Genomic DNA, 24,656 nt, shown 5'->3' on the forward strand with positions numbered 1-24,656 from the left:
CGACATGGTACAGTGCTGTGCAAATTAATTGGGACAAAGTATTTTTTTCAGTAAAATCGTAAGTTGGTTATCAGTCAGTGATTCAAACCAGTTTTAACTGCTTTGAACAGGTGTGAGTGCCTGTTCTGTCAAACGGCCACAGTGTGAATTTGCACCTACATATTGCACTTATACCAACGAGTATTTGAGCTCAGTTCCTTTGTTCTCACACAGCTCCGGAGATGAACTTTTTTTTTTTTTTTTTAAAGTTACTGCTCTTACAATATTGTGACCGCTAAAATCTTTTTTTTGTTTAAATATTTACAACGTTTAGATTTTTTTTTTTAAGCCATTAAATTATAAAGAAAAAAATCTATACAGGTTTGAAATCGCCATAACTGTACTGACCTAGAGAATCCGGTTGTCACATCATTTTTATTGCACATTTTCCTTAATCTAAATGGTAAAATAACTGCTGTCATACAAGCTACAATTTGTTCTGGAAAAAACAAGATTTCATATATCTATGCCAAAGAAAAGCCAAATGGCACCCCTTTCTTTCTCAATCATATCATATTAACAAAGAATAGTGTACCATCATATATAGAGTATATCCATAATAAGCGGAAATTGGGTAGCATATTGTGGGGTGTTTTGTTAAATACACCATTTGATCCACTAGAATCAACTTTTATGCATTTTTTTATAATTCAAAATTGCATGAAGGTGCCTGCATGTATTACTTTCAGAAAACATTCTTGTGAGTGTTTAACTTCAACCTTTAATTTTGTAATTTAGATATTATTTGTACACGTCAAAAGTGTAAAAAAAAAAAAATATATTGTCCTTCGCGCAAACTGTCAAACACTTTGGCTGCAAAAGGGTTAATAGGTGGCTGAAGTTCCAAGGAAAAAAAAAAATAGACTATGATACAATATTACAAGAGCAGTCAGCAGGACAGATGTTTGGCTTGCATTGAAAAAAGTGGCCTCTTATGCCTCATTTTCTCTTTAGCGGAAATGACCATTTATTCTGACATTCATCTGCAGATATCAGCCGATTTCAAGAGCTTCCATCAACAAGACCCCCATGGTACAAGATTCTGCCAAAGCTTCACTGATATTAACTATAAAGAAAAGAGCTTTAAATTTACGGTATGTTACCAGCATAGACTCCCAGGTATAAGTTGAGATCTAACTTTTCATGCTCTGTGGTCCCAGCAGTAACATTCAGCTTTTCTTGTTCCATTGCCCTAATAAATAAATCATAAATATTAGTGATAAATACTATCAGGCGCCAAGTTTTACAACTTAGCAATATCAGTATATAGCCATAAAGGAGTTTTCCCATGAACAAAAGCTCATCTTAATCAATAGATCTTGGAATAATAATAACTTCCACAATTGGATGGGTTTAAATAAAGTGTCCCTGTGCTGAGATAATCTTATATGGGCTTGATGTCAGCGGACATTACACAGTTGACATCAACCTCAAAATCATTACCCCGATTGCCAACACACCAGCGCAATCAGGAAGAGCCGAAGCGACGTGCCAGAACTGGAGCATCTAATGGATATGCCATTTCTGGGGGTGGCTGAGGGCTGGTCTTATTAGGCTGGGAAGGGACCAATATCCATGGACCTTCCCAGCCTAATATCAGCCCACAGCTCTGCTTTGCCTTTGCTGGTTCTTAAAAAAAAAAAAAAAAAAAAGTAGGGACCCCATGTCTTATTTTTTTCTTAGGGTCCCCCTTTTTAATGAACAAGTAGATGCTAAGCAGACATCTGAGAGCTAATATTAATAGACTGGGAAGCTCGATGGTTATTTGCCCCTTCCCAGATTATTGAGACCAGTTTGCTTTCACTTACCTGGTTATTAAAAATAAAGGGGACCCCTACCTGTATACAAGATTGTTTTATTACTTAGTAAACTAGCTTTAAATTACGTAGCGATTACTGTATGTAACAGATGTTAAAAACACACTGCATACGAATATCACATCGATGTCATACGGATGCTAGTTTAGAAAAACTGCATTGTATCCGCATGACACTCATCCTACTTGTCTGGATCAACATTAGAGCATTTTTTTAACGCAGCGGAGAGAAAGCCCCAATTGCCCTCTTATAGCATTAAAGCCTGTTTTTTGGTTTGCTTTTTAAAGAGATTGTAAGGGTATGTGCACACGCTGAGGATTCTGCTGCGGATCCACAGCGGATTTTGCCCTGCGGAACCGCAGCAGTTCCGCAGGCAATGTACAGTATAATGTTATCCTATGGGTTTTCAAATCCGCAGTGCACACGCTGTGGATTTTTCAGTGCGGAAAAGCTGCGGTTTGAAACCCGCAGCATGTCAATTCTTTCTGCGGATTCCACTGCGGTTTGACACCTATTCCATTGTCCAGGTGTCAAACCGCAGGGGAAAACCGCTGGCCACTTTACCTGCGGTTTTACCTGCGGATCCTCACGGAAAAATCTGCAGGTGAATCCGCAGCGTGTGCACACAGCCTAAGGCCGGGGTCACACTAACCGACGCAAAATACGGTCCGTAGTTTACAGGCGTAATACAGATCAATGACCCCTAAATAGTGCTCCGTATGTCATCCGTAAGCAAGGTGTGGTTGCGTATTTTGCGCATGTCTGCATCCGTATGGCGAGATTTTCTCGCCAGCTTGCAAAATGGACATATAATGGAGCCCTATGACAGGGTTTATAACACAAACAAAAGGATATATATACATATATATATTTCACAGAGTTGTTCATAGCAGAATAGACGCTAATTCAATTGCCGGCTTTTGTGAAATCATTCCCCAAGCCGACATGAAATGACACATGGTTTACATACAGTAAACCATTTCATTTCATGTTTTGTATGTCTTTCATTAGTAATTAGATGAGGGTTGATGTGTAAAATTTGGGAGGTGTAGGTGTTAGTTTAAGGGGTTAATTCGTTGTTAAAAAATGTGTGGGCTCCCGCATTGACAAATTACAACGGGAGCCCACACATTTTTTAACAATGACATGTGTGTGTGTGTGTGTGTATGTATATATATATATATATATATATATATATATATATATATATATATATCTCTATTCTTTAGTTTGTGTTATTAAACCTGTCAGTGTGATTTTACTGTATTGCACACTGAATTGCCGGCTTTTCTAAAGGACACTGGGTGCGTATTTCTCGCAAGTCACACATCTGGTCCGTGTGTAATCCGTATTTTTTGCGCACCCATGGACTTGCATTGGCGTACTACGGGCGTAGTACGCTGACACTCGCAGCATGCTGCGATTGGCAAGGACCGTAGAATACAGATGAGAAATATACGGCTGATGGGAGCTGCCCCACAGAGAATTGGTCCGTGTGTAATGCGTGCTTTTAGCGCCTCTCACTCGTCCGTATTCCTCGCCAGTGTGACCCCGGCCTAATGCTATCTTCACACATTTTCTTCTGCAGCTAAAACCTTTTCTCTTAGTGGTAAATAAGTTTTTAGGTGTGGATTACATGTGTGCTTTGTCTACAGTACATGTTTAAGAAATTCAGTTTAAGTCAACAAAAATACTGCAAAATAGTGTGTTTACTTTTATGTTGCTTTTTATTGGTGCAAAAACTCTAAAGAATTGACATGCTGCAGATTTAAAAAAAAAAACAAAAAAACACTGCAGTTCTCTGATTCATTCAGGAAACAATAAACCAAGGGTGCACATTAGATTACTGAAATCTCTAAGTTTTGCCATTACTGTACAAAGTAGCTTTTAATTTGCATTAAAAAAAAGCTGAAAAAACAATGTATGTGAACATATCCTAAGGATCATTAACCTTTGATGTGCTAGATCATGAGGGAGAAATTAAAACGAGAAATCAGACTTTTTATTGCGGTCGCCGAAATTCCGTGAATAACGGTGATTGCAATTCTAGGGTTGGTAAAAACTGACCCGAATCATGTAGCTGAGACCCCGAAGAATTTTCGACGCTGGGAGGCGCTATAACCTTACTTCTCAGCGCCGTTAAAAAGCAAAACTGAGGAATAAGTACCCTTAACTGCCGCCGTTAAAAGGCGTATCGGCGGTCGTTAAGGGGTTAAAGGTAATCTGTTACCAGGTTTAGCTATCCCATGTGAAACCAGTATGATGCACGGGCAAAGACCTTGATTCCTGTGCTGTCTCTCTTACTTTCTTGGGTGCTGCAATTTTGATTAAAAATACCAAGGTTACTTACCGGTAGCCGGTTTTTCCGGAACCAATGACAGCTCAACAGGACAGGAAACCTACTGAAAATGAAAGGGCGGACCTCTCCCTCGCTTCAGTTGGTTTACAGAGTATGAGTGGTCTCCCTGTATAGTTCACACGTCAAACTATCACCACATTATATCAACCATTGACACCCAAACTATAGTGCACACTCAAGAGGTGAGAAAGGGGGAATATACAGGTGCTGTCATGGGTTCCGGAAAAAACGGCTACCTGAAAGTAACCTGAGTATTTTCCCTTTACCCATGACAGCACACCTGAGAGATTTTTGAAGAATGAAAACACCTTAGGGAGGGACCACCACATGCAGCACCCTTCTACCAAAGGTTAGATCAGCCGAGGAGGACAGATTCAGTTGGTAGTGTTTAAAGAAAATAGATGGTAAGGACCAAGTAGAAGCCTTACATATCTGATCAATCGATACCCTCTGCCTTTTCTGCCCAGGAGGTAGCATCTGCTCTGGTGGAGTGAGCCTTGATGCCTTAAGTAACCGGAGCGCCACTCGCGGAGTAGGACAAGCTAATGGCCTCCCTGATCAATCTGGCAATGGTACTTTTGAGATACACCATACCCCTTTCTGGAAGGCTACAAATAGGGACTAATCTTTCCTCCATTGACTAGTCATGAACATGTATTGTAACCTGGACCTCCTCACGTCTAAAGAATGGATTGTTTCCTCCCCAGGATTCCTAGGGATATTACAGAACGATGGCAAGGTGATCTCCTGGCTTCTATGGCACTTAAGAACTACCTTGGCCGGATCTGGTCTTAGAACCACCCTGTCCTCAAAAACCTGTGTGTATGGTGGGGGGGGGGGGGGCATATAGACAGGGCTTGTATGTCACTCACCCTATGGGCTGACGGTAAGGCCACTAGCAACATCATTTTAAGCATGAAGGAATTTTGCTGGCTACTCCTGTAAGTGCTCAAATGGATTCCTAGTTAGTGCCTCTAAGACTAGGTTCAGGCCCTATGGAGGAGTTTTCGGAACTATGACCGGTTTAGGTCTAATACAGGATATAATAAATCAGGACACCCACCTATTGGATGCTGGGTTGCAATTATACAAGGCACCCAAGGCCAACACCTGTACCTTGAGAGTATTAGTTGCTAACCCTAGTTGCAATCCCGCCTGTAGAAATTCTAGAATAGACCCTACCGGAGCTTCATCCCCCTAAGGTTGTCCTAGAAACTCTAGGAATTTCTTCCATGTTCTACCATAGATTTTTGACGTAATCAGTTTCCTACTCTTCAACAGGGTGGAGACTAGCCTGTTATGATTGGGTCACCGAGGAGGAGAGCAAGCCCAAGCTAAGCCACAGAAAACCAGAGAGGGTGGTAACTAAGCGGATGCAGACCCCTGATCCTGTCAACACAACTAGCATTAGCCATGGAGCGTGCCTACGATGATCCTAGACGCCTCAACACAGTCAGAGGGCTAACTAAGCCTAAAGAAAGAAAGGGGATATCTTAATTGCCCCAGAGCAGACCCCAAAGGAATAGATAGCCCCCAAACATATATTGTCAGTGAGACAAGATGAAAATAGAAACGCAGGTAGGAAAATAGACTGAGCAAACGATGGGGCCCACACTGACTAGACAGGAAAGGTAAGACACTGTCTGCAATCACGCAAAAAACCCTGCAAAAAGGTCCAACACGTCTGATGCAAAAATACTGAAGTCGCACGACTTCGCCCACTATATCAGCACTCTGGTATATTCTGAAAGCAGAGCAAAAAGAGGCCAATCTAATAAGGGACAAAAACAAAACTGGCACAAGCAGTAAAATATGGATGGTGATTCAGCACAGCCCCAGCCGGAGCTGGATGACCCACACAAAACTGAAATAGACAAAACCAGATCAAATGTGAACAGAATAGCACAAGAACACTTAGCTGAGCATGCAGGGACTGAGCTGGAAACTAAGACCTCAGGAGGCAGGAAAAAATCACCAGCAGGGATAGAGGGAGTCAGCTGTCTTAAATCCAGTCTGAAACCCCAGATCTCCAATCGTCGTCCTCATTATCAGGTGGCAAGCCTCTGTTAATCAGATCAGCTCCATTACCTCCAGTAACCACCAGAGGGAGTCCAGAAAGAGAACTCGCAACCCCTCTGTCAACCTGACCAGCTCCACCACCTTCAGCAGTAACCAGAGGTAGGCCAGAAAGCGAATTCACAACACTAGCCCTAGTGAGAACCCCTGACGACGCAGTAATGCCCTCTCAAATTCCATGCTGCCAGATGGAAGCCCTTTACCTGAGAGTGGCATACTGGTCCCTGGGTAATCAGGTCTGGAATCTCTGGTAGAATCCATGGATTGGTAACCAGCATACACCTTAGAAGGGAGAACCATGTTCTCCTCGGCCAAAATGGAGCAATGAAAATTACTCTCGCCTGATCCTCCTCACTACCGCTGGAATCATTGCCAACGGGAGAAACACACAGGCCATGCTGAACTTCCATGGTATCTGAAGGGTTTCTACCGCAAACTGATTTTCCCTTGAATCTAGCAAGCAGAAGCTCTTCACCTTCCTGTTGTGTAAGGTGGCAAACAGCTCTATCTCTGGCCTGCCTCAAGCCTGCACTATTTGCTGGAACACTCGAGGGTTTAGACACCATTCCCCTTGTCTCAGTTTCTTGCGACTCAGGTAGTTTGCCTTCGTGTTTTCCATACCCTTTATGTGAAGTGAAGTAACAGGGTGCTGGCTGCCACCATAAGGGTATGGGACCTCGTGTCCCCCCCCCGTGGTTGATGTAAGCCACCACTGCACGATTGTCCGACATGACCGGGGTATGGCAACCCCCGAAGTAAGGGGAGAAAATGTCTTAAGGCCTTTTCCACAGCCCATAGCTCCTTTACATTCGAACCCTAATCTCTTTCTAGAGAAGACCAGATTCCTTGTACTGAGTGAGACATTAGATGTGCTCCCCATCCCGTACCACTTGCGTCTGTCGTGATCACATCCTGCACCGGCCTCAACCACTGGACCCTTGATGCTAAATGCTCCCTTATGGTCCACCAGGTCAGGGAAATTCTTACGACTAAGATGCATTTTTCCCTCTAAATGCCCTTTCGATGACCTCTGCGCCGACAGGATCTCCCACTGTAGCTGCCTTAGGTGAAATTGTGCCTAACCTACTGCCGGTAAACAGGATGTTAGAGATCCTAGCAGGGACATCGTCTTCCGCAGTGACTATTTTGTTCTCTGGTAGGAGGCAGAGCTGGTGCTCGGAGTCCAGAACCAACCAGAGGAAGGATTGTACTTTTTCCGGGTGTTAGCTTAAATTTTCTCCTCCGAAAAGAAGGTTTCCTGGTTTCACCTGGGAAACGGGAAAACCCCTTCCCTTCTAATCCCCTCTCTTCTCCAAGATGTCCTCCAGCTTCTATCCAAAGAGAAATTGACAGTCACATGGAACAGAACAGAGTCTATTTTTTGAAGGCAGGTCACCCGGAAACCCTTTTATCCACAAAGCGTGTCTAGTCGCATTTGATAGGCCGCTCTAGCTGCCAACCTTACGGACTCTGCTGAGGAGTCCGCAAGGAAGGCTGTTGCCACCTTGCACCAGTCATATTGGCCAAGATCTCATCCCTTGGATCCTTACCCCTCAGCTGTTCCTCTATCTGTTGCAGCCAGGTCATGAGGCAGAGGGCAGTACACGTCCAAGCTATTGCCGATTTCAGACCCCCTGCGGCTGCCTCCCAGGTGTGCCTCAGGAACACATCTGCTTTTGTGTCTAATGGGTCTCTTAGAGGACCTAGCCACTGCCTCATCAATATTAGGGATTTTATCCCAACTCGGAGTCCTTTTCCTCAAAGGGGTATCTTTTTTTGGAAGATGAGGGCAGGTTACTGGACTTCTCTGGCTTCTTCCACTCCTTCTCTATGAGCGCTTTCCCCCTAGTATTAACAGAAGGTGTGCTTCCTTCTTTCCTCCAGGCCCCCTAAAATATCATCCTCTAAGGATTTAGGCGTCTTCTCCTCCTTTAGGCCCATTGTAGACCTCACTACACTAACCAGTCTATCAGTGTCCTTGGCCGGAAAGCACGGTCAGCCACCTACATCACTGTCCGGGGAGGAGTCGGAGGATGGAGACGGGGATTCCCCATGATATTCCCCACCAGATAATGGGGCCTCAGAATCCGTGATAAGCCCACAGCTTATCTTGCCTCCCTTTTTCAAGGCTGACCTTTTACTTCCACCCTGATTATGGCCCTAAAGGGCCCTTTACACATAGCGATATCGCTAGAGATATCACTGCTGCGTCACCGATTTTGTGACGCAGCAGCGATATCACTAGCGATAGCGCTACATGTGATACTCACCTCCGACCGGCTCCCCCACTGGCTATCGCTGATCGCGCGAGATCGGCCTGGTCCATTTCTCGTCGTCGGCTTCCTGCTGCCGCCGATGAGCGAGCCATGGACGCAGGTGGAAGACAGTCACCCTCGCCGCGTGTGATGGTAAGTATAGACCGCCGCTGCATCACTAGTGAGATCTGCCTGTTTGGCAGCTCACTAGCGACCATTTAGCAATGCACCAGCAATCCTGACCGGGTCATATCATGGTCGGGATCGCTGGTGCATCGCTAAATGTAACGGGGCCCTAAGTCGGGGGTCTCTTCCCCTATTGCCATCTGTATACAGTCAGTGCAGAGATCCTTTTGCCACTGAACTGCCAGAGGGGTTTTGCAAAGGGCACATTCTTCATTCTTTACTTTGGCGCTAGCCTTACTCAGACCCGGATTTGGAGGCTGATCAGGGGTACGAACAATGTCCCTCCTTGATATGGAGGAGTCCTGCGACCTCCGGTCGGGATGGCTGCCACTCCAGCGCTGATGACCAGGCATAGAGCCTGGTGAGAGCTTCTGCTGCTGTAAGGGCTGCTGCTGCTGTTGTCCAACGTGATCCTCCATGGTGGGGATCTTTGGACACGAGGGCCTCTTCTGTGGTCATTCTTCCTTATAAGAGGGATCCAGTGCACTCTCCACCTCCACCGATGCCCATCTATGCCCCTAACGGGCAATTACGCCCTGGGCGCCACCATCTTGGATCCGGCGCACAGCCACTGACGTCACACGGGCACGCCCATTCCCAGCATGCCTCTCACGCGACGTCAGCAGCTCGCTTCCCGGAAGCCTAGCTCATCTTGGAGCGGCGGAAAGCCGGCAGAGGAGGGAGAGTGGCGCAGCAGCTGCAGAAGAGTTACTGGACCCCAGACTGTGCTGCCCCACGCCCGCACACGCGTCGAGGACACACAGTACACGCGTATGGCACCTCAAACACCCGGCATACAGGCGCTCTGCCTGTTCTTCCAGTGCCAGGACATTCATGGGTGAGTTGAAAATAGCTTAGTTACTCACCGATAACGGTGTTTCTCGGAACCCATGACAGCACCACGGAGAGAGGGGGTCCGCCCATCAAGGACAGGAACCTACAGATAAAAAGACGGCACCTCTCCTCCGCCCCCAGTTGGTTACAGAGCATCAGAGGGTCTCCAGGTTAGTTAACAAAAAAGATATATACATAACATTATAATATCATCTATTATAGAGAAGCACCGTGTCTAACAAACCATTTTATACATATTAACTCGTGCTCACCGCACACGTGAAAAGGGGGGAATAAGCAGGTGCTGTCATGGGTTCCGAGAAACACCGTTATCGGTGAGTAACTAAGCTATTCTGTCTCACCCATGACAGCACCACGGAGAGAATTTCAGAGATTGGTAGATTAGGGAGGGACCACCGCCTGAAGGACCCTTCTCCCGAAGGTCAGGTCAGACATAGACGCTAGATCTAGGCGATAGTGCTTGAAAAAGGTAGAAGGTGTTGACCAGGTGGCCGCCTTACAGATCTGCTCTATTGATACCTCTGATCTTTCTGCCCATGAGGTCGCCCATTGCTCTTGTAGAGTGGGCTTTTAAACCTTCCGGGATGGTATTCCCACTGGATGAGTACGCCAGGGCAATCGCATCCCTTATCCACCTTGCTAAGGTACTCTTGGATGCCTTGAGCCCCTTCCGAGGTCCCTGGAAACACACAAAGGGAGACCCTTCCTTCCTACATCCCTTGGTGGCCTCTAGGTACTGAACTAGGCACCTCTTCACATCTAGAGTGTGAAATTTTTCCTCTCCCCTATTCCTAGGGTTTGGGCAGAAGGAAGGAAGGACTACCTCTTGTGACCTATGAAAGTGTGTTGACACCTTAGGTAGGTATGCTGGGTCAGGTCTTAATATGACTATCGTCCAGGATTTTAGTGAATGGGGGTATCGCTGACAAGGTTTGAATGTCACTCACTCTGCGAGCGGATGTTAGGGCCACTAATAGTATCGTTTTTAATGATAAGGTTTTCAGGGGAGCTGACTGAATAGGCTCGAATGGGGGTCCTGTTAGGGCAAACAATACTAGGTTTAGATCCCATGATGGTATCTTCTGGGTGGTTACTGGTCTAGACCTGGCTGCGGCCCTCATAAATCGTGTTACCCTGCCACATCCTGATTATAAAGGGCGCCTAGAGCCGCTACCTGTAACTTCAGTGTATTAGTCGCCAGCCCCTGTTCTAACCCCTTTTGCAGGAATTCAAGGATTTTACCAATTTGTATTCCATCCTGAACCCTTGCTCCGGAGCTGGATAGAAATTTCCTCCAAGTTTTACCATAGGCCCTGGTTGTGATCGGTTTCCTACTTTTTTGTAGCGTGGAAACCAGATTTTCTGAGAACCATTTCCCCCTCAGCAGTGCCCTTTCAAATTCCATGCTGTTAAATGGAGGTTCACTGCTCGAGGGTGTAGCACGGGACCTTGAGACAGAAGGTCGGGGAGATCTGGTAGAACCCAGGGGTCGGTTACTGACATTCTCAGTCATGAAAACCAAGTTCTTTTTGGCCAAAAGGGGGCTATCAATATCATTCGTGCCCTGTCTTCTCTGACTTTCCTTATTACTGCCGGGATGAGAATGGGCGGCGGGAAGGCATACATTAGGCCCTGTGTCCACGGAAGCATAAACGCATCCAGGGTCCGAGGATTCCCCTTGGGATCTAGGGAACAAAATGCTTCCACTTTTTTGTTTTTGTGGTCGGCAAACAAATCTATGTCCGGGGTCCCCCACATTTTTACCATCTTCCGAAAAATGGACTGTTTTAGAACCCACTCCCCTTGATGTAGCTGGGTGCGACTTAGAAAGTCTGCTGTCTGGTTCTCTGCTCCTCGTATGTGAAGTGCCGATAGGGATAGTAGGTTTTCCTCAGCTAGCGTGAATATTTCGGAGGATGTGTTCATTAGTGTTCTGGACTTGGTTCCCCCCTGGTGATTTATGTAGGTCAACGTCACTCGATTGTCCGAGAATATGCTGACATGATGGCCTCTTAATACTGGTAAAAAGTGTTTTAGGGCGTAGCAGTTCTTTTTGGTTTGAGGAGGCTTTTAGTTCCTGACCTCCCCATTCCCCCTGAGCCACCCTGTTGCTCATGTGTGCTCCCCATCCCGTGTGACTGGCATCTGTGGTGATTATGTGTTTGATTTTTATCACCCAGGGAATCCCTTTGGACAGGTTGTCTCTGTTCCCCCACCAAGCTAGGGAACAAATAGTTTCTGAGTTTGGTGTAATATAGCCTTCCAAGTGACCTCCTGATACCGACTGGTTGCTCAACACATCCCATTGGAGATCTCTCGTGTGTATCTGCGCCCACTGGACCGCCGGCAAGCATGCGGAGAGGGACCCTAACAGAGACATTGCTTTTCTTAGTGTCATGGAAGGGTTCTGCATTGCTCTTGCTACCATGTGAGCGATCCTCTCCTTTTTGTGGTCTGGCAGGTAACACTCCTGGGTGTTTGAATTTAGTGTCAGGCCTAGGAACTCCTGGACTTTCCTGGGCTCCAGCCTTGATTTTTTTAGGTTTAGGAGCCATCCGAGGTTTTTTAGAGTGCCCATCACTCTTGTCACTCTGTTCCCTGCATCTTTGGGCTGAGTTGCTCGCTATTAAAAAGTCGTCCAGATATGGGACTATTAGAACATCTTGTTCTCTTAGGTGAGCTATCATCTCTGCCACTAGTTTCGTGAAGACTCGCGGGGCTACCGAGATCCCAAATGGCAGGGCCCTGTACTGGAATTCCCTTATTTCGCCTGCTATAGAGACCGCCAGTCTGAGGTATTGTCTGGAGTCTTTGTGGATGGGGACAAGACAGTAGGCATCGCTGAGGTCTAATACCATCATAAAGCAATGTGGAAAGAGAATTTTGATGGCCGACTTGATCGACTCCATTTTGAATTTTTCGTTTTTGACGTAATCGTTCAGTCTTTTTAAATTTATAATTGTCCGGAAGGTACCGTCCGGTTTGGTTATTAGGAAGAGAGGCGAGTAGAATCCTCTGCCTTTCTCCCGCGTGGGAACCTCCTGGAGGACCTTTTTGTTCAACAGGCTTAGGACCTCTTTATCGAGGGCTTCTTGTTCTTTTTTTGATGATCTTAGTGGGGTCACTATATATTTTTGACGTGGGAGAGAGAGAAAGTCTATCCTTAACCCTGATCTTATCAGATTTAGTAACCAAGGGTTGTTCGATATTTTTTCCAGGCTGGGAGAAAAAAGCTAAGCCTCCCTCCCAGCCTGGGCAAACAGTCACTTGGAGGGCTTTTTGTCCTGGGACGAATTACCAAAGAAGAACTCCCTGTCCCTCCTTTTGTCATCCCATTTCTGTTCTCTAGGGGGTCTCCTCTGAAAGAATTTTTTGTTACGAAAGGACCGTTTGATGCCTGTGGGGCCTATCGGGCCTAGATTTGGAAATCCTTTCTTTTTGTCCCCCGCCTTTTCGAGGATGTCATCCAAAGTCTCTCCAAACAGGAATTTCCCTTCACAAGGGATGGCGCATAAATTCATTTTAGTTTGTAAATCTCCAGGCCAACATTTCAGCCACAGCGTTCTTCGGGCTGCGTTTGACAGGGCTGCCGTTTTGGATGACAACCTTACCGAATCAGCCGAAGAGTCAGCTAAGAAGGCCGCTGCACCCCTTATCATAGGAATGGATTCTTTTCCCTGGGTGTACCTTCCCTTAGCTGCTTCTCTAGTCGGTCTACCCACACCATGAGGGCTCTGGAGGTACAGGTTGCCGCTACCGCTGGCCTAATATTTCCTCCTGCTGATTCCCAGGTGCCCTTGAGTAGGGTATCCGCCTTTTTGTCTAATTGGTCCTTCAGAGTACCCATATCCTCAAAGGGGAGTGCAAATTTCTTTGAAGCCTTGGCGACCGCCACATCTAGCTTGGGGGCTTTATCCCAGGACGTGGATGCTTCCTCATCAAACGGGTAATAACTTTTAAGAGAGGGTACCCATGGAGTTCTTCCTGTCTGGTCTCTCCCATTCTTTGTTTATGAGGCCCTGTACGTTCTCATTTAATGGAAACACTCTCCGTCTCTTTTGGCCCAGTCCCCCGAACATTATGTCCTGGACTGATCTACCGGGCCGGGGATCTTCCTCCTCCATGGTGGACCTTACTGCCTTTTTTTTTTTAATCAGATAGTTTTTATTAAAAGTTTTAGAAATGACAGGCATGTACAACTTACAACAGGTTGTCAAACATTCCCTTCCCCCATAACACCCCCCTCCCCTTGTCCGATGGCATATGGACTGGTACATAGTGAATAAACCCAATTCCATCACACAACCATATCATATGAGAAATGACGATTAACAACCGACAGGAGACCTCTCCAGGGCCCACTCATTAATCTAGGAGATTTGAGGCAGCCAGGCCGGGAACCTTCAGCCATCCCTCCCATATTTTCCCAAAAATATGCGGCACACCCCTCCTGAGGTACACAAACTTTTCCCTATATAATATTAGGTTCAACCTATTGATGTATTCTTTTCTTGAGGGGATTTTGGCAGAAATCCAGTGATAAGCTATCAACTTTCGGGCCACAAACAGCATTCTGGCCACAGCAATTTTAAGGTATTTATCCCCTCCCACCTCATCAACATAACCCAAAACACAAATCGTGGGGTCCCTGGGAATATCCTGTCCCGTGACCAAGTGTATAAGGCTAAGGACCACGATCCAGAATATTTGCAGGCAAGAGCATGTCCACATCATATGTAAAATGTCCGCATTATCTATCGTGCACTTGGGGCACCTCGAATCCAACAGTAACCCTCTATTGAACAACCATTCGGGAGACCTGTATGCCCTATAGAGGATATATAGCTGAGACAGGCGGCCAGGCTCACTAAGGGATAATCTGGGAATCATCTGTAGAATCGAGTCCCACTGTTCCGCTGATATCGTACCCAGCTGTTGTTCCCACTTTGTCAGTGCACCAATAGGATGCCTTGACAGGACCCGTCCAAGTAAGCCACCATACACCATCGAAATCAGCCCCCTGGTGGACCCCTGCATACCAAGCCTATGGACAATGACGTCGTGGTGTACGGTTAAGTCAACTTTTTTGCTCTGCACCATATATGCGTGACGCAGCTGCAAATATTGATAAAACATGGAGCGTTGGAGGTGAAATTCCCGTCCCAATTGTTCAAAAGTTTTAAAAACCCCTCCCTCCACCAGCTGCGACACCCACCATATGCCAATCCGCCTCCAGTGAGCAAAGCCTCTGAGCGTTTTCATGCATGGCAAATGCTGATTGTCCCATATGGGGGAGTACTTTGTAAGACCGCGTATTCCTCTCAGCTGCCTCAGCTTATCCCATACCCTAACCATTAGAAGCACCGTAGGGAACCTGAGAGCAAGGGATCGAAATCTACCCGACTCCAGACTCGACACCAGTGATCCCCGCCCCACTAGGAATTGAAGGATCTTCTGACCTCCCACCAAATCGACCTTACTGCCTTTACTAATGCATCAACCTCATCCAGGGGGAAACAATGGCGACCCTCTGTTTCCTCATCAGAGGATGACGAGTCGGTGTTTGAAGTATGGGCGGTAACTTCCCCTGATGTTGAGATCTCCGACTGGGATTCTATTACAGTGTCCCTCTTTCTCCCCTTCCCTTTCCGTTTTATGGATGAAAGGGAATTCTGAAACTCCGAACGGATTACTGCTCTTAGATCTGAGGCGTAATCTGGGGTTTCGTCACAGAGAACTTCCTGTATGCAGGAGTCGCAGAGTTTTTTTATCCCAGGAAGCTGGTAACGGGCTTCTACAGGTGGGGCATTCCCTGTTCTTTGCTTTTTCTTTCTTCTTTCCCTAATAAGGGAAAAAACACACCAACCAACCAATCAAAGGACCTCTTAACCATAAAAAGCCAGACAGGGTGTACTTATTAAATTATATTTTATTTTATTTATACAGGTGGTTACATTAAAACCAATTAAAATCAAAAAGAGTGCACGTATAGGAACAGTTTTCACAACAGTTATCACACGCTCGTGGACGTGGAGCGTGTGATAGGGACGTGGTGACCCTTATAGGTAAAGGATCTGTATATGGCATACCTCTGTATATGTGAAGAGTTGTAATTTTCTAATGAAAAGGTGGCACTGGTTACTTTTACATATTGTGCATGATTCTATTGCACAGGCACTCTGCACTTTATTCTGGATATATGGAAGTTTTGTGAATACACACAATTGATGTTTAAAAGGACATATGTTTATGTGTTTTTTCTTTCTAAAAAATATTTTTTCCTGTATATGATCCACTGTGTGACAATTTTGCACATTGCACTTTTTTTGTTAATTATTTTTATGTATTATAATGTTTTTTATGTAATTTTTGCACCTTTTTTACAATCCTTTTCAAATTGTTATTCCACAATATGTGGGGTATGCATATCTGATATATAAATTGGGTCTTATCATTTTACAATTTTGTGAAAACTGTTCCTATACGTGCACTCTTTTTGATTTTAATTGGTTTTAATGTACCTACCTGTATAAATAAAATAAAATATAATTTAATAAGTACACCCTGTCTGGCTTTTTATGGTTAAGAGGTCCTTTGATTGGTTAGTTGGTGTGTTTTATCCTTAATAGTGTGTAATCACTAATTTCACTAACACTGGTGGTATATTTTATTATTTTTATTATGGCTACTAATAATTGATTGGTTTACTATAGTCCAGTGTTGGTGTGTTTCTGCCTAATAAGGGAAAGAAGTCTATTACAATGGGGAACATTCAAGTAGATCACTTACCCCCATGCGCGGCTGCAGGTACCTGTTCTGGAGGTGGATTCAAATCCCTCACTGGTCGATCCATGGCAGGTGACTTGCTCCTTGCAGTCGATTTGCTCCACTGCGTTGAGTGACTACTGGACCGGCTCTCACGCCCGTCTTTATCTTTTTGCCGGCGATTGTGGTGTTGCCTATGTTGCTGCTGCTGTTTAGGCTGCTGTATTGGCTGCTGCTCGTGCTGGTCGCTGTCCTCCATGTTCACAGGACGCTTCCAGCATGGAGCAGCTCCAGCGTTCCCCTTTTAAATTTTCTGGCGATGACGTCACCTGATTCTCCCAGCCTGCACCGCTGTGCCCCAAGGAGCACGCACCGCGCGTGCGCTGACCGTGGGGACCCGGAAGTCGTCGCTTCATTTCCGGGGCAGCGTCATCTTGGTACACCTCTGTACCACGGCGCTGCCCGCGCGTGCCGGCGTCTCCCAGCCCCATTCTCCTCTCCGGAGCGGCGGCTCGGTCCTCCCCCGCCCGCTCAACCTGATCAGCCCATCAGCTGCAGCGGTGGCGGCTTCAGGAACCGACCCCGCCGCGACAGGGGCCTCCCCGCTGCCGGAATGCGAACGGGGCGGCCCTGGACTCCTTTTCCATCTCCGGTAAGCTGCTGCCGCTGCTTTTAGTTCCACGGGTCACCCATCAAGGACAGGAATCCAACTGGGGGGCGGAGGAGAGGTGCCGCCTTTTTATCTGTAGGTTCCTGTCCTTGATGGGCGGCCCCTCTCTCCGTGGTGCTGTCATGGGTGAGAGAGAAAACATGTTTTTTTTGGTACTCACCGTAAAACCCTTTTCTCTGAGACGCTCATTGGGGGACACAGGACTGAGGGTATATGCTACTGCCACCAGGAGGCTGACACTAAGTGAATACAAAAAAAAGGTTAGCTCCTCCTCCACAGTATACACCCGCGCTCTGGTTACCGGCGAGACAAGTTTGGTGCACAAGCAGTAGGAGATCAGACAAAATTAACCCTAATGTAGGTAGCAATATGTCTAGAAAACCCACCTACTATCATAAATACATATAAAAACGCTAACAGGGTGGGTGCTGTGTTCCCCAATGAGCGTCTCGGAGAAAAGGATTTTACGGTGAGTACCACAAAAACCCATGTCTCTCCTTCGCCTCATTGAGGGACACAGGACTGTGGGACGTCCTAAAGCAGTCTCTGGGTGGGAAGTCGACTCATCGGTTCAAGCTATACACACCTCCTGTCTGAAGGTGCGCCACCGCTGCGTGGAGAATCCTTCTACCAAGGTTCGTGTTTGCTGAAGCCTGAGTATGGATACTGCAGTGCTTGGAGAATGTGTGCAGACTGGACCAGGTTGCCGCCTTGCAGACCTGCTCCGCCGATGCCTGGTGCCAAAGAGGCGCCCACCGCCCGAGTGGAATGTGCTCTGATCCCAGCTGGAACCAGTGCGCCTCTAATGCGGTAAGACTCCTGAATAGTCAAACGAATCCACCTGGCTATGGTTGATCTTGAGGCAGCAAGTCCCTTCCTACAGCACTTGGGGAGCACGAACAGCGTCTGTCTGACGAAAGGATGCCGTCCGTGACATGTACCTCCTGAGACCTCTCACCAGATCCAACCTATGAAGAGCCTCTTCCACACGGTGTATTGGTGCTGAGCAAAAAGCGGGTAAGACAATATCCTCATTAATGTGAAATGAGGAAACGACCTTAGGCAGAAAAGGAGGAGCTGGCCTGAGAACCACCTTATCCATGTGGAAAATCAGAAAAGAAGCTCGACAGGAGAGAGCCGCCAGCTCCGAGACCCGTCTGATTGATGTTATAGCTATGAGGAACACCACTTTCCAGGAAAGCTATGCCAAAGAGATATCCTGTAGGGGATCAAACGGAGATTCCTGCAGAACACCTAGGGACCAGGTAAAGGTCACAGGTGTCCAGGGCGGCCCTATAGGGAGGTACCAAGTGGGAGACCCCCTGGATGAAGGTCTTTACCTGCAGATTGATAGCGATCCTGCACTGGAACAGGACAGATAAGGCAGATATCTGTCTCCTGAGGGAATTTGGAGCTAGAGCTGAGTCTAGGCCAGTCTGGAGAAAAGCTAAAATGTTGGGGGATGGAGAATCTCAGTGGAGAATAACCACGGTCCCTACAACATGTGAAGAAAACCTTCCAGGTGTGGTGGTAAATACGTGCTGAGGCGGGCTTCTGGGCATTAACCATTGTAGCCACATTCCTGCCGAACCCAGCCTGGGTCAGAAATCAAGATTCAACGGCCAAGCCGTCAAACACAGGGCCCCTGAGTTCTGGTGGCAGATCGGGCCCTGAGAAAGCAGGTCTGGTCGCTCTGGCAGCCACCAGGGGACGTCAGCAAGAAGCTGCACTAGATCTGCGTACCATGCCCGACGAGGCCAATCTGGGGCAATCAGTATTACTGGGAAATAGGTAAAATAAACCAGCTCACCTGCCTCGACCAGTGGTGCGCAGATGCACGGATCCCGTGCAGTCTTCACGTACAAGCATCCACAAAAACAAAATTTTCAAAGCTTTGAAAAAGAACAACTGATTGTTCGAAAAGCGTTGCCAGTGAGAACATGAGCGGTCTTGTCAGTCATTCTCTGTTTTTAGAATCTCTAAATAAATTTTGTACGTTTTCGGAAGCTGGATCAATTTTGTTTGTTTTTTTTTTGAGTATTACTAGGACCCCCTCTGCCTTGACCTTCCTGATGACATTCGTAAGCAGTGGCAGCGGAGGAAACAGGTACGGGAGGTGAAACTGATTCCATGGCAGAACCAGCGCGTCCATGGCGATTGCCTATGGGTCCCGGGACCAAGCGACAAACATGGGCACCTTGGCGTTTAATCTGGAGGCCATCAGGTCCACATCCGGTGTTCCCCAACGTTGGCAAATCTGCCGGAAGACCTCGCGGTGGAGAGACCACGCCCCAGATGCAAGACCCTGCTGGCTGAGGAAGTCTGCCGCCCAGTTCTCTATGCCCGGAATATGGACTGCCGAGATCACAGAGTGGTTTCCCTCAGCCCAGTGGAGAACGTACTCAACTTCGTGCATGGCCGCCCTGCTGCGGGTGCCCCCCCTGATGGTTTATGTAAGCCACGGCCGTGGCATTATCCGATTGAATTCGGACGGGGCGGCCTGCTAGAAGATAGTGGAAATGCTGCAAAGCTAGCCGGATCGCTCGTATCTCTAGCAGGTTGAATGGGGATTCGAGATTCCCAAGGCAAGCAACGTCCCTGGGCTGAATGGTGGCGAAAAACCGCTCCCCAGCTGAGGAGACTGGCGTCGCTTGTGACCACCAGCCAATGGGTCAAGGGAAAAAGGCTACCCCTGAAGAAGGGAGGAACTCATCGCCCATCACCTGAGTGCTTGCCTGACCTGTGCAGACAACCGGCACCGGTGGTCGAGAGTAAATGGGTTCTTGTCCCAAGATGTCAAGAGGCAGGAAAGAAGAAAGATGTGCTCCAGCGATGAAACAATCTACTGATGTATTAAAAAAAAGGGTTTTTTATTTTCTTTCTTAAAAAAATGAAAAGGATGTCAAGAGGGCGTGCCGCAGGGGACGAAGATGGAATTGCTTCCATTGCTGCCACCATCTTCCCTCAGACCCTCATGCAAAAATGAATGGTACGAGGAACTGGTTGGCGAAGTGCCTGGACTCCCTGCCGGAGGGCAAGGGCCTTGTCATGAGGGAGAATTACCAACCCTTGGGAGGTGTCGAAGATCATCTCTAAAAAGGAAATCTTCTGAGTTGGAACAGAGGATGATTTTTTCAGATTGACCACCCACCCTAAGCGGGAGAGTGTATCTAGCGTGAGGTTGACGCTTTCCTCGCATGCCCAAAATAACAGGCCCTTGATCAAGAGGTCGTCTAAGTAAGGCAAGACAACTATGCCCCGGGAGTGCAAGATAGCCATGACGACAGACATGACCTTTGTGAACACTCTGGGGGGCGGTGGCTAGCCTGAAAGGCAGGACTGCGAACTGGTAATGTAGGCTGTTGATAGTGAAGCATAAAAATCCTTGATGCTGAGGAAAAACGGGGATTTGCAGGTATGTATCTTGGATGTCGATAGAGGCCAAATATTCTCCCCGTCCTATGGCAGATATGACCGAGCAGAGAGACTCCATATGGAAATGTCTGATCTTGACAAATCTGTTCACAAGCTTTAGGTCCAGACAGTCCCGCCCTTCTTGGGGACCATGAACAGGTTGGAATAGAAACCCTGAAATCTTTCGTTTTCCGGTACGGGAATAACACCGTTGCGCCGGAGCAATTCAATGGCCTTGAATAAAGCCTGTGTCGTGTACGACGGAGAGACAGACGTGGCTACTCTGCTGGTGTCGCCTGGAACTTGCCTCGAGTCATTTGGCTGAAGATCTTTGGGACCTAGGTCCCCTCGATCTGGGCTGGTGGGATCGCATTCTCACCAATAGGTTGGCTCTACATGAGATTTGACGATCTGTCCTGGTTGGGGTGACCTGAAGTGGCGGGGTTGGTCGCTGCAGCCCACCCATGGTTGCGAAAGGACCTAAACCATGTCTGAAGCTGGTGACGAAAAGGCTGTTTAACCCTTTGCTGAGGGAGAAAACTGCTCTTGCCCCCTGTGGAGTCATAGATGATCTGGTCTAACTTCTCACCGAATAGGTGGCTGCTCTGATAAGGTAAAGAAGTTAAGGATTTCTTGAAGGTTGAGTCTGCCCGCCATGTCCTCAACCACAGAGCCCTCCTTATGGAAATCGCATTTGCGGCAGCGAGTGCCGTGCAGTTAGCCGCATCCAAAGATGCATTAAAGTAGTCTCCGGCCAAAGCGATCTGATATGTGATCTCTGTTACCTCTGATGGCAGGTCCATACCCTGCAAGGATCTGTTTAATGACTCCGACCAAGAATCCATGGCCTTGGCTACCCAAGTCGCTGCAAACGAGGGAGAGAGTGCTGAACCTGACGCTTCAAACAGCGTGCGAGCCAGGATCTCTATGAGACGGTCAGTAGGGTCCTTGATAGAGAAACCATTAGGTAAGGGTAACAGGGTTTTAGAGGCCAAACGCAACACAGGTGGATCTACCATCGGGGAATCTGCCCACTATTTACGGAGATCAGGGGCATATGGGTATCTTGCTTCGAGCGCCTTCTGTAATGAGAAACACTTGTCTGGCCGTTCCCTGGGTCGTTGCACTATGTCCTCAAACTCTGGGTGAGTGCAAAGTACTCTATGAGGCCACTTGACTTTTTTAAAAGACAATTTGCGACCTGAGGTCAACGTGGATTCACCGTCAATCCACAGGGTCTGGTTGTCGGCTTCGATGAGGCTGTCAACTGTTTCCTGGTAACCCAGAGTATGCAAATCAAGGGGCTCGTCCGAGTCGTAATCCGAGCTGTGATCGTTATCGACCACTGGCAAAAGGTGAGCGAGAGACAGAGCTCATGGATGCCGAGGCACCACACGGACCGGGAGACGCCATGTGGGTTCGTTTCTCCAGCGTCTGCCTAGAGTGAGAGCGGCCCCTGCAGGCCAGAGGCTCCTGTGAGGTGGAGGATCCCTCCAAAACAGGCGAGCCGCTGTCCCTGCCCCTATCTGGGGCTTGAAGGGACTTGATTGTTCTCGTAAGTGACACCATAGACTGCGACAGAGATAGAGCCCATTTCGGGGGATTGGGTACACTTGGCACGGTCGTAGGGGAGGGCTCCTGGGCGCGTTCGGAATAGCAGGCTTCACATATTTGTTTGCTTTGTGCTTGTGGGAAAGCAGACCGACAGGAGGTGCATGCGGCAAACAAGACCGTGTGTGTCTTAGTCTTTCTGGACATGGTGGACCTGCAAGGTGATATGTCTGCAGGGGGGGTAAGCAACTCGCTTAGTTTGGCCTGGAAAAAAAGGACAGGCACTGCAAACAACCGGGGGGCTGGCCTTCCTGTTTCGGGGGTAGCACTTACCCCAGTCCTGTGTCCTCTAGGCGTCCAGGCTGCCGAGCAGCTGCTCCCGCTTCAAAAAAGTGTGCTCTGGCGTGTGGGCGGGTCCGCCGGAAGATGTGCCCACCAGTGACGTCCTGGGGGCGGGGCTGCTGCCCACGGCCTAGCCCCGGCCAAAGCTGGGGACTAAATTTTCGGCGCCCGCCTGAGGCCACGGGGCGGGCCCGCCGGAAGAAAACACGTCGTGGGGCGGAACTTCTACCCGCGGCCTAGCGTCGGCTGATGCCGGGGACTCAATTTTTCTGGCGCCCGCCTGGGTACGGGGCAGAACCGCCAGAAGCAGGGACCTAAGCCAGGAGGCGTTGCCGACCGATACAGGCCCTGGAAGCGCCTGCTGGCGCCAGCATTAGTGGCGAAAGCCCCGGAACTTGGCCAGAGAAATGGGCCAGCAGCCTATGGGCCAACTGAGCAGCTGCTCCCGATGGGGACCTACAGGAGCCCTCCCAGCCCACCACCTTACGCGCCATGGATGGAGCGCTCCAGCTGCCAGCTTCAGGTTAGAGGGGGGGCTGCATAAAAAAGGACGGTGCAGGCACCCTAACGCCATCCTCCCTCCAAGGGATGAGGAGAGGGACCATCACCGCAGTCTTTAGCATTGATGATGCAGTGGGGGCCGCACGGACTGCACCTGTGCCTCCGTGCAGCCTAGGGTTTCAATACCTCAGGGTGGTCAGGGCTGTCTGGCATCAAGTCCCACGTTGCGGGAGAGGCGTGGAGGCGACACGCCACGTGCTTGTCCGTTGATGGTTTGGGTAGATCGGACCGTTTCAATAGGGTCCGTCGCCCCTGTCTCATCTTCATGGGGGAAAAAAAAAAAAAAAAGTTTGGGAAAGAAAAAAAACAGACGTGCGCCTCCTACGGACACCAAGCATGAACTGGTCTCGCCGGTAACCAGGGGAAGGGTGTATACTGCGGGGGAGGAGCCAACTTTTTTTGTATTCACTTAATGTCAGCCTCCTGGTGACAGTAGCATACACCCACAGTCCTGTGTCCCCCAATGAGGCGAAGGAGAAAAAAGAAAAGTCTTCCAACTGCCGTTTTCAGCACAAGGGTCCACGTCCTTACAGGAAACAAAACTGAAGCGAGGGAGAGGTACCGCCCTTTTATTTTCAGTAGGTTTCCTATCGTGGCTGGGCGGATCCCTTTCTCAGGTGTGCTGTTATGGGTGAAGGAAAAACGTTTTTTTCTAATGCAGATCTACAAGTTCTCTGAATGTAGAGCTCTGTATAATTCTGTTCACACCAACTGCCAGCTGTATGTGTACACTGTGCATAGGCAGAAAGCTGCCAATAAGTGACTGAGGCTGGGTTATACAGCACTCGTGAATATGGAAGACTAAATAATTTCATAAAAACTACAGAAAGAAGCCCAGCAAGTGTCATATGGCTGTAATCAGTGTCTCTGTCTCTACATTATGCTGCTCTCAGAATAGGTGGTAAAAACCTGGTGACAGATTCGATTTAAATTATTGTATGCAACATGGACTTTTATATATACTAACATGTCTTAGGCTTATTGAATATTCTACACTTTTTTTTATCAAAATTACTCTTGCTCATTTGACCCCAACTTTCCCATGCAGTACTTATCTCATATATAATAGGGTTTTAAAGATTTTATGTGAAAATAGTTTTGCAACTTTATCATGCTTTCTTTCCTTATTATCTTTAAGATCTCCACTTGCTGTCATTCGCTTTTTTCCCCAAGTTTCTGAGAAACAAATTCTAAGCAAAATACATGGCTGCACTTCATGTTCTTAGCAAAAATGGCCACAACAATACAAAAAATGTGAAACCAATGCGCTGCTTCTCAAACTTCTGATTTATTAATATTTGCACGCTTTTATGTTTTGGCTGGAAAAAAAAAATTAAAAAGCTTAACAGCTCTCTGAGCACGATTGGGTAAGGATAAGCCCTCAAGACATTAACTATTACTATTTCTATTTACTCACAACAAGAAGAGTTGCTGAAAATGCTGAAGGCTGGACACAAAATATATCTGTATATTTCTTTACAAGAGGTTTTCCTATTACTAAACGTGATGGCTTATTCCATAGATGTGATCGGAAAGAAAATCCAAACTCCATTTCTATCAAAGCTCTTGAACCCAATTCTGCACCAGGTTATAAATTTAGGGTGGTGGCAGCAAGTAGTTTGCACACAGTGATATAAATATACAGCCAACATCCTGCAGGAACAGAAGGGTATGAAGCTGATGCTGATTCTGCCGCATCTCACAGCAACTGGAGCAGCTAAGTGGTTTTAGCGAGACGAGGCTCCCAAAGTATCGTTTTCAAACAG

The 24,656-nt window shown here is 47.5% G+C and overlaps 1 protein-coding gene across 1 annotated transcript in view; it reads right to left on the reverse strand.

The window, feature by feature from the left end:
- The window catches only part of ABCC4 (ATP binding cassette subfamily C member 4 (PEL blood group)), a gene marked incomplete at its 5' end in the record, with an annotated part of 231,070 nt that overhangs the window by 194,160 nt on the left and 12,254 nt on the right, over positions 1-24,656 (reverse strand). The window contains one exon of the mRNA XM_073580457.1: positions 1,143-1,231. Coding sequence (XP_073436558.1) covers positions 1,143-1,231 — 89 coding nt within the window. The remainder of the gene's footprint in view (positions 1-1,142; positions 1,232-24,656) is intronic.

Source organism: Dendrobates tinctorius, unplaced genomic scaffold (genome assembly GCF_039654945.1).
Source record: "Dendrobates tinctorius isolate UK_male_01 unplaced genomic scaffold, ASM3965494v1 ptg000064l, whole genome shotgun sequence".
Classification (NCBI taxonomy): Eukaryota; Metazoa; Chordata; class Amphibia; order Anura; family Dendrobatidae; genus Dendrobates; species Dendrobates tinctorius.